Genomic DNA, 11,128 nt, shown 5'->3' with positions numbered 1-11,128 from the left:
CCCGGGCTGCCGAGAAGCAGAAGGTGAGAACTTAACCACTGCTCCACCGGGCTGGCCCCGATAAGGAACATATTTTAAATAGCAGCTGGTATCAGTAAGCTGACAGAATTCCTTTCAAAAGCACAATTGTATTAAGCATCAAACATGCTATTAAATGCCAATCATTTAATCTGATTGTAAGAGTCAAGTGTAGGAAAATAATTCGAGAAAAGGAAAAGCCTATAAAGGAGGTTCACTTTATTACTATCCATAAGAGCCAACACTTAGTAACTGCCAAAATGTTCATTATCAGAAAAGTACTCAGCAAATTATGGATAATTTGAAGGAATATTAGACAACTATTAAAAAAACAAAGAGCAATATGAAAAAGCCAATTTTAGGGAGAGAGAAGAATATTAAACTTTTTATATACTTTGATTAGAAATATTTAAAACTATGTGAAATATGCATCACCATAAAGCCAGACAAAAAACTACACAGAAATAATAGTTAAGAATATATAAAGAGTGAATCTGCTAATATCTTCACAGAATTTTGTATTCACCAAGCAAACTCAAGATACTTTACATAATGCCTTACCACCATGGCTGTATCTCTGGTTTCCTCCAATCCTTCCTCCAGATCACTCAGAGGATCAAGGTCCAGATCCTTTTCTTTTTCTTTTTCTATTAGCTCTTTTACTTTTTTCCTTCTGTTTTTACCACTCCCATATATACCAATGTCAGTCCGGGGACTCAGCACCTACAAAAATAAAACCAAATATTGAGCTCTGGTCTTAAAAAAATCTTAAAACTGGGTGACGTCAGCATCATGGTAGAGTGAGCTCTCCCAGTGAACTCTCACCTCCAAGACACAACTAAAAGGACATTCATATTCCAAGAGAGGACATCCACAACACAAAAAAGATGTCTGAGAGACCCACGCAGCCATATGTCAGGAAGCAGAGGTGCTGGAGCCCCGGCGGAGGAGGTGGAATGGAGTAAGAGGAAGCTTCGCTCCCTCCCCAAAAGACCGCAATTCTGGGCTTGTGCATGGCCTCCAAGAGGGAAGGAAAGGGGGAGGGGGCGCCCCTTTGTGAGAACATCATAGATCCCCATGGTCCCTTGCAGCCTGGGGGAAGCCCCCTACTGAAGTGACTAGCTATCATGGGGGTGTCTTCATCAAGCCAACACCCCAGGAAAGCAGAGTGTGACGGGAGAGTGAGAAGCCTCCAAGAGCACAGAGAAGAAAGCGCCCCTCCCCTCAACCACCCACCACCTGGTTCCAGCACCTGAGATCCCGGCAGAACACAGAGGGCTCAGGATAGGCAGTTCTTGACTCCCACTCAGTGGTTACAGTTGAATACAGCAACCAAACAATACCACAGTGCTGAAGAACAGAGCCACATCCTCTAGTAGTATCAAAAATTCTATTAAATCACCAGACCAGAAGGAAAATGACAAGTACCCAGAAATCAATCCTGAAGACAGAGAAATATATAATCTAAATGACAGAAAGTTCAAAATATCTATCATCAAAAAACTCAGTGAGTTAAAAGAGAATGCAGAGAAACAACTTAATGAGTTCAGGAGCTACTTCACAAAAGAGATTGAAGTTATAAAGAATCAATCAATCAGAAATATCGGAGATGAAAGACACGATGGATGAGATAAAACAAAATACGGATTCCCTGAACGCTAGAGCTGACATCATCAAGGAGCCAATCAGCACAATTGAGGATAGACATGTTGATGCTCCAGATAGAGGAGAGAGAACTAAGACTGAAAAGAAATGAAGAAAGTCTCCAAGAAATATCCAACTCAATTAGGAAATGCAACAGAAGAATTACAGGTATTCCACAGGGAGAAGAGGAGAATGGAGCAGAAAGCTTGTTCAAAGAAATAATAGTGGAGAACTTCCCAAACCTGGGGAAAGAGATGGAAATCCAAGTGAAAGAGGCTACCAGATCTCCTAAATATGTCAATGTAAAAAGACCTACTGCAAGGCAGATAGTAGTGAAACTGGAAAAGTCAATGACAAGGAAAAAATACTAAGGGCAGCAAGGCAGAAAAAAATAACTTACAAAGGAATCCCTACCAGGCTTTCAGCAGATTTCTCAACAGAAACCTTATAGGCGAGGAGAGACTAGAACGATACATTCTAATCTTTGAAGGACAAAAACTTTCAGCCAAGAATACTCTATCCAGCAAAAATATCCTTCAGATATGATGGAACAATAAAAACTTTTCCAGATAAACAAAAGCTAAGGGAGTTCATAGCCACAAGACTCTCCCTACAAGAAATCCTCAAGAAGGCCCTCATACCTAGGGGAAAAAGGAGGAAGAAAGGGGTTACAAAGCCCAGAGTAAGGAGATAAATCGGTACATAAAATCATAAAATTGTAGCTATAAATCAGAGCAGGCTAGCAAATACTCAACTATGACATTAAAGATAAAGGGAAGGGAAAACACCAAAAACAAAGATAATCTTGTCATTTTAACCACAAATTCACAACACAAGATGGAATAAGACATGACAAAAACAACAGAGGAGGGGAAGAGAAAAGGGACTGAATCAGTTTAGCCTACGGAAACAAGAGGCCATCAGAAAATGCACTATTTTACCTATGATATTTTTCATACAAACCTCATGGTAACCACTAAACAAAAAAGCAGAACAGAGACACAAATAATAAATAAGGAGAGAACTAGGAAACCGAGCATAAAAAACTACATAACCTAATTGGTAGGCTGAAATACGCAGGATGAGAAACCAAGGAAATGCAGGAGAACCGAAAACGAATGATAAAATAGCAGCACTAACTAAAAGCCCAGAAATAAAACCACACATCTATGGACAGCTAATCTTCAACAAAGGTGCCAAGAACATACAATGGAGAAAAGATAGTCTCTTCAATAAATGGTGTTGGAGAATCTGGATAACTACTTGCGAAAGAATGAAAGTAGACCATTATTCTCATGCCATACACAAAAATAAACTCAAAATAGATCAAAGACTTGAAGACCTGAAACCGTGAAACTTCTGGAAGAAAATATAGGTAGCACACTCTTTGACACAGAACTTCAAAGGATCTTTTTGAATACCACGTCTTCTTGGACAAAGGAAACAAAAGAAAAAATAAGTGGGACTTCATCAGACTAAAGAGCTTCTGCAAGGCAAAGCAAATTAGGATCAAAACAAAAAGACACCCCACCAATTGGGAGAAAATATTTGCAAACCACATATCCAACAAGTGGTTAACCTCCATAACATATAAAGAACTCACACAACTGAACAACAAAAAAACAAACAGCCAGATCAAAATATAGGCAGAGGATATGAGCAGACATTTTTCCAAAGAAGATATATAGATGGCCAACAGGCACATGAAAAGATGCTCAACATCACTAATCATCAGAGAAATGCAAATCAAAACTACACTAAGATACCACCTTACACTTGTTAAAATGCTTATAATCACTAAGACTAAAAATAACAATGTTGGAGAGGGTTTGGAGAAAAGGGAACCCTCAAACACTGCTGATGGGAAGCAAACTGGGTCAGCCACTATGGAAAACAGTATGGAGATTTCTCAAAAAAACTAAAAATAGAAATACCATATGATCCGCTACCCCACTACTGGCTATCTATCCAAACAACTTGAAATCAAGAATCCAAAGTGACCTATGTACCCCTATTTCATTGCAGCACTATTCACAATAGCCAAGACATGGAAGCAACCTAAGTGCTCACTGACTGATGACTGGAAAAAGAAGATGTGGTGTGTGTATATATGGAATATATACAGCATTCCACACAATGGAATACTACTCAGCCATAAAAAAGACAGAATCATCCCATTTGCAACAACATGGATGGACCTGGAGGGTATTATGCTAAGTGAAATAAGCCAGACTGAGAAAGACAAACACCATATGATTTCACTCATAAGCGGAAGACAAACACACACATGGACAAAGAGAACAATTCAGTGGTTACCAGGGGAAGGGTGCTGGGGAGTGCGTACAGGGGGTGAAGGGGAGCACTTTTATGGTGATGGACAAGAAATAATGTGCAAGTGAAATTCACAATGGTATAAACTATTATGGTATAAACTATTATGAACTCAATAAAAAAAATAAAAATTTTTTTAAATTTAAAAAAATCTTAAAACTGAAAATAATAAAAGGAACCATTTATTGACCACTCACCATGCCCTAGACACTTTCTTATAAATTTTATACACATTATCTAATTCAATCCTCACAACAACCCTCCAAAGTAGGTAGTATTATTCGTATTTTACAAACAAGGGAAACTGAGGCTCAGAAAGGAAACAACTGGCCCAAGGACACAGAGTTAGTAATTAGGAGGCCCATCCTCAAACATGAAACTATCTTATTCCAAAGCCTATGCTCCTAACTACTACGTTCAACTGCTCAAGATGAAATGGGTAATGAATATCTAAATTTATGTTTCCGAAAAATAAGATCTTTCAGTGACGGGGTCCCTTAACAATAGAGATAAGATCCAGATTGATTGCATTTTTCTGGACACAACACAAGGTGGACCAGAAATAAGTCTGCCTAAGGCCCCAGATTTCTGGTCAACATTTAGTATTACCTAATGGGAACCATTTGTATAACCATAACCAGTTAAACTGGAAACAACCCTCACCAATACTACCACCACCTATAGGTGTTAAATTATCAGCTTCTGACGAAGTGCTAACATACGCATCCATAAAGTAAACTACTCTTCACCTGTAACAATGTATGGCTAGAATTCTTCTTAAGGAAGGTCCGCCCAGTCCTCTCTCTCCATGCCCGTGCTGCTGCTACCTGTGATTCCACTTGGGGCAATGCATCAAGACGCACAGGGATAGGGCGCCCTTTAGCAGATAAACTCTCCAGCTGCTCCAAGTAAGCATAATTGCTGCCACTCTGAAAAATAAAAGTACATTCTCATATAATTTGCATTCTCTTATGGAGTCTGGCAATATATTGTCAAGAGACTTTATAAAGAGTTTAATGTTAATTTTTTTATTAAACATTATTCTTTAAACCTAATTGCGTCTCCTGAATTAATAGAGCTCCCAATACCCTTTAAAAAAAGATTGTGTAAATTCGTTGAGTCAAAAATTTTTTTTTCTTCCTTTTCTTTTTTAAGATTTTATTTTTCCTTTTCTCCCCAAAGCCCCCCAGTACATAGTTGTGTATTTTCAGTTGTGGGTCCTTCTAGCTGTGACATGTAGGACGCCACCTCAGCATAGCTTGATGAGCGGTGCCATGTCGGCACCCAGGATTTGAACCAGTGAAATGCTGGGCCGCCAAAGTGGAGCACATGAACTTAACCACTCGGCCACGGGGTAGGCCCCTCTTTCTTTCTTTCTTTCCTTTTTGTTTTTTTGGTGAGAAAGATTGGCCCTGAACTAACATGTGTAGCCAGTCTTCCTCTTTTTGCTTGAGGAAGATTGTCACTAAGCTAACATCTGTGCCGATCTTCCTCTATTTTGTATATGGGATGCTGCCTCAGCATGGCTTGATGAGCAGTGTGTAGGTCTGCACCCAGGAAGTGAATCCTTGAACCTGGGTTGCCAAAGTAGATTGCGCAAACCTAACCACTACACCACTGGGCCAACTCCCATGTTGTCAAAGATTTTTATTTTATTAATTAATAAGGGAATAAGTAAGATGTAAAAACCAATTCAAAGGACAATCTAAATAACAGACATATATAAATGCAATTAGGAATGAAGAAAGGAATCTGCTAATAGATGGAAACAGATGTTTAATATCATACAGGACAAGGGAATCATCTTTTCTACAGTGTGAAAATCAACTGTTCCATTACAGACAAATTTAATTGCTTTTCTATGGACAAAATTCATTTGTATGACTATCACTTTTTAATAACTGACAGGGTTGTAAAATAGCTTGGTCAAAGAAAATCTAAGGAATGCACTCCCAGAATCAGATAACCCTGGAAGGCTCAGCAGACAACATCCAGTATCCCACTGAAAAGACATCCAGTAATCTCTCTTGCCTTCACAATTTTTCCAGCAACTACAAAGCAGTATTTTAGTTCTGAAATCACCTCCATTTTATTTTATACAAACACAGGTGAGAATGGATCTTTTCCTTCTAAGTCACAATGTTTCAATATTTCTATGTAATGAAATCATTATTATTTTTAGAACTTATACACTGCTTTAAATTTACTAAATAACTGAATCATTACAGGAGATGAGAGGGTTGATAAGTAATCCAGTCCAGGGACTCAGCAAGAACACCTCAAGGAAGTCAGAAGCCTGTAGACAATAATTCAGAGTGATTCCTTGGACTGAATGAATCTCCTAGCAGACAGAAATGTAACCATTCCTGTAAGAAACTGTATATATCCCAGACATTCACTGTTAGTCACAGGCTATGAAGGAAAGGCATAGTGTCACGTGCTAAATACTGACATTCCAACAAAAGGTTATTTCCCATGTATTAAGTGACTCATTTGCCTATAAATTCATTTGGAAAGTTATGAAACATCTGGAAAAATAGACAAGCTAAAAAACTTAAGTGAATCTTTCCAGCTGACCCGATGGCCTAGTGGTTAAGTTTGAGTGCTCCACTTTGGCAGCCCAGGGTTCTCAGGTTCGGATCCTGAGTTTGGACCTAGCACTATTTGTCAAGCCATGCTGTGGTAGCACCCCATATAAGATAGAGGAAGACTGGCATAGATGTTAGCTCAGCAACAACCTTTCTCAAGCAAAAAGAGAAAGAATGGCAACAAACGTTAGCTCAGGGCCAATCTTCCTTACACAAAATAAATAAATAAATATATTTTTTTAATTTAATTTTTTTTTAATACACAGAAGCCCAACAAGTGTGTTTCTTTCTTTCTTTCTTTCTTTTTTTAAAGACTGGCAGCTGAGCTAACATCTATTGCCAATCTTTTTTTTCTTCTTCTCCTCCCTAAAGCCCCCAGTACATAGTTGTATATTCTACTTGTGAGTGCCTCTGGTTGTGGCACGTGGCACGCCACTTCAGCATGGCCTGGCAAGTGGTGCCATGTCCGCATCCAGGATCCAAACCTGTGAAAACCCTGGGCCGCCGAAGTGGAGCATGTGAACTTAACCACTTGGCCACACGGCTGGCCCCTTAAGTGAATTTTTAAAAAGAATGAGAAGGTTCTAGCCCTAAGAGATATTATAATGGTATAATTAAATCACTGTAGTACTAGGAAAAGAATACACAGCTAACTGGAGGAGAAAAGAAAGCTCAGATATAGACAGGGTCAAGAAATACTTTTTTTTTTTTTTTTTTCAGGAAGATTAGCCCTGAGCTAACATTTTCTGCCGATCCTCCTCTGTTTTTGCTGAGGAAGACTGGCCCTGAGCTAACATCCACGCCCATCTTCCTCTACTTTATATGTGGGACACCTGCCACAGCGTGGCTTGACAAGCGGTGCACAGGTCCACACCCAGCATCCGAAGTGGCAAACCCCGGGCTGCCAAAGCAGAATGTGCAAACTTAACCACTGCACCACCAGGCCAGCCCCAAGAAATACCATTTTTACTACTACTCCTTCTTGTGATCAACTATAGCCATCTGACTACAGAACACCTTCTGGCTAAGCCTAGACATAGCCTGCTACCAAGCTATGTATCCTTTTTTAAAAAAATTTGTTTTAAAGACTGGCACCTGAGCTAACATCTGTTGTCAACCTTCTTTTTTTCCTTCTTCTTCTTCTTCTCTCCAAAGCTCCCCAGTACATAGTTGTACATTCTAGTTGTAGGTCCTTCTGGCTCTGCTATGTGGGACATCACCTCAGCGTGGCTTAATGACAGGTACTAGGGTCCATGCCCAGGATCTAAACCAGTGAAACCCTGGCTCACCAAAGCAGAGTGTGGGAACTTAACCACTCGGTCACAGGCCTGGTCCCCCAAGGTATGTATCTTAAAGAAGAGTTTGCTTGTCAACACAAGCTGTCCACTTACGTAGAGCCTACAATCCAGTCCTCCCACTGAAGGGAAGGGCTTAGTGGAGGAAAAGTCCTTCAAAATTACAGAGTAATTCAAACACAGGACAGCTACTCATACATGCCGATTCAGTCCTTCAATCACAAATAAACAGACAACTAAGGATTATCAGACATTTGAGGACAACTAACTGCCTCAAACAGGTCAAAGAAGAAAGAAACAGAGGAAGTGTCCTGATGAAAACAGAGATGATTTAAAAAAACAGAACAGAAAGAGTGGCAGTCAAGCAGACCTTAGAAAAAGTCAACTGAAAATAAAAGTAAAATAGAAGTCACTAGAACTTGACACCTAGAATATGTTCTTTCTGGCGGCAGCAACTTAATAGAAGAGAGGTGGTTTCTTTTTTCTTTGAGTATAGTTTTATAAGAAAGAGTCTATATATGCAATACTGTAAATGCTGCATAATGGTTTTTATAATTCAGAAGAAATATTATGTATTCAAGCATAATACATAATCATCTCTATCTACCACTTAATTCATTTAGTTTGAATTACAGATCTATACTATATATGTCTTTCCAATTAGAGATTATGCTTTTTCGAGGGTCAGGGTCCTATCTTTACATCATTCCCTCATATTTCTGCTCCCAAACAACTAAACTAGTAAGATGAGTATTGTCGTGTTCAGTAAATGGTAGTTTCACTTTCTTTTTCTGCCTCTTATTTTAAAAGTAATTGTTGCACATGGTAAAAAATTAAAAGAATACAGAATGGAAGAAACTCCCTACTGCTAAGAATTAAATAGGTTAATTCCATCATCTTTCATAGCAGGAAGTCAACAGAAACAAGAAATGTTTACATAGGTAATATTTATTTTGAACTGCAAAATCAGATGGAAGAATAAGTGAATTTTTAAGTACCAAAACTATATTACGGTTATTCTATTCTAAAGAATTAAAGGCTTAAAGGACTCATCTGTGAGACAGTATCATCTGAATGGGAGGACAATTCAAAAGGCTCCTTACCTGAATAGCTTCCACTTTAGTCGTCCATTCTCGAGCCTTTTGTAAGGCTTCTTTTAGGGACAACACATTGGGTAGAAAGGCTGGAATGTTCTTAGCTTCGTTCACGATACTTTCTAAACTTGCCACACTATGCCGTGGTCTAAAAAGAAGACAAAATTACGGTGGATGCACGAGGAAAAGTCAAACTGCTACCAACATTTAAATAACATTTCACAATGTTCAGAGAACTTTCATATACATGATTTCATTTAATTCTTACCACAATCCTATAAAAGAGGCAAAGCAGCTATTATCTTTATTTCCATATTTCAAGAAAACTTTAACTCAAAGAAGATCAATTATTTTCCCCAGAGTCACTTAACGTAGTAAACGGCACACCTGAAATACTGATTCAATGAGTCTCAGATCCCATGTTCTTTTCACTACACTAAATTGCCTCTATTTTAGTTCTCCACAACATCTGAAATTGTCCGAGATGCATTAGCAATGTAGAAAGCAACAGTCTAGAATTCCATTAATGTTGACCATGTACATTTAATTCAACCACATTCATTAATACCTAGTTACACAAAGATGAATGAAACATAGACCTTATCCTCAACTATCAGCATACAAGAATTACACCTGTACTGGTAACTAAGAATAAATTACTACAGGCTCACTACTATGGGAGGTAGTGATTAATTCTGCACAGGAGAGTTGAGAAGGGCTTTGAGCTAGGCTTTAAAGAAGTGTGGGGCCCGGCGCAGTGGCGTAGTGGTTAAGTTCATGCTCTCTGCTTTAGCAGCCAGGGTTTGCAGATTTGGATCCCAGGCATGGACCTACACACCACTTGTCAAGCAATGCTGTGGCAGCATCCCACATACAAAACAGACGAAGACTGGCACAGACAGTAGTTCAGGGACAACCTTCCTCAAGCAAAAAGAGGAAAACTGGGGCCAGCTCCGTGGCTGAGTGGTTAAGTTCACGCACTCCGCTGTGGCGGCCCAGGGTTTGGATCCCGGGCGCGGACATGGCACTACTCGTCAGCCACACTGAGGCAGTGTCCCACATCCCACAACTAGAGGGACCTGCAGCTAGGATATACAACTATGTACTGGGGGGTTTGGGGAGAAAAAGCAGGCGGGGAAAAAAAAAAAAGATTGGCAACAGTTGTTAGCTCAGGTGCCAATCAAAAAAAAAAAAAAGAGGAAAACTGGCAACAGATGCATGCTCAGGGCCAATCGTCCTCACCAAGAAAAAGGAAGTGTGATTTTTGTCAAGCGAAAGGTTAAAGAAAAAAACCCCAGGAATATAATGAACAAAGACCTGGAGAAACATTTAAAAATAAGTTAACAGCCCAGAAGGTACTCCGTAAATACTTACCGAATTGCAAAGATCAAGGGAAAATATGAGTACCACTATAATTAGGTAAGTGACAATGGAGTTGAAGAACATAGTTATGAAAGACACTTCAGAGGCAAAAATCACCAAAACTTAGTATTGATTAAATGTAGGAAAATGTGAAAAAGTTTTCAAATATTACTACCAACAAAATTTCATTTGGTAGACTATTATCAGTTGCATCAGGTACACTAAATCATAGTTTTGCATTCCAAAGTTATTTAGCTTTTCTCATTTAATATGCTCCCACCTCCTGGAATTGTCATGAATCTGAAGACACAGGGTAATCCAAATATTTTAGATAAAGCTATATATGAATTTTAGTATGTATCCTCCACGGCATCTGAAGAGCAAAATGTCAACCATACACGGAACCTCTTTGGCTGAGCAGGACTGTGTTAATTAAATCATCTAAGGCTTTTCCTACCAAATGTATGCAAAGTAAGTGGCTGACAAAGTAGTAAAAATACATGGAGACTTTGGAATGAAGTGGAAAGGCTTTAAATTTGAGCTCTGTTATTTAACAACTACGTGATCTCTCTAAGCATCCCAGTTTCCTCATCCTCACAACAGAAATTATATAAATATTATCATCTTAGCTGAAGAAATATTTTCATAAAGAACATCAGAGTCAAATTAGTTGATAGACAGTCAAACATGATTAATACTTTACTTAAATCTCACTAAACCAATGGGGTGCCAATGCTAATGCAACTGCTTAACATTCTCATGCCTGATTCTCATCTTCCACTACTTTCCTGCATAA

At 38.9% G+C, this 11,128-nt stretch overlaps 1 protein-coding gene across 4 annotated transcripts in view; it reads right to left on the bottom strand.

The window, feature by feature from the left end:
- The window catches only part of KDM5A (lysine demethylase 5A), a 117,324-nt gene that overhangs the window by 50,849 nt on the left and 55,347 nt on the right, over nucleotides 1–11,128 (bottom strand). For all 4 annotated transcript variants that reach the window (XM_070270845.1, XM_014740556.3, XM_014740557.3 and 1 more), the window contains 3 exons: nucleotides 8,980–9,118; nucleotides 4,743–4,922; nucleotides 580–741 (listed from right to left, as the gene is read on the bottom strand). In XM_070270845.1, the coding sequence (XP_070126946.1) occupies nucleotides 580–741; nucleotides 4,743–4,922; nucleotides 8,980–9,118 (481 nt within the window). The remainder of the gene's footprint in view (nucleotides 1–579; nucleotides 742–4,742; nucleotides 4,923–8,979; nucleotides 9,119–11,128) is intronic.

Source organism: Equus caballus, chromosome 6 (genome assembly GCF_041296265.1).
Source record: "Equus caballus isolate H_3958 breed thoroughbred chromosome 6, TB-T2T, whole genome shotgun sequence".
Taxonomy (NCBI): Eukaryota; Metazoa; Chordata; class Mammalia; order Perissodactyla; family Equidae; genus Equus; species Equus caballus.
The sequence above is the reverse complement of the archived record's forward strand: the minus strand, read 5'-3'. Positions and strand labels throughout refer to the sequence as shown.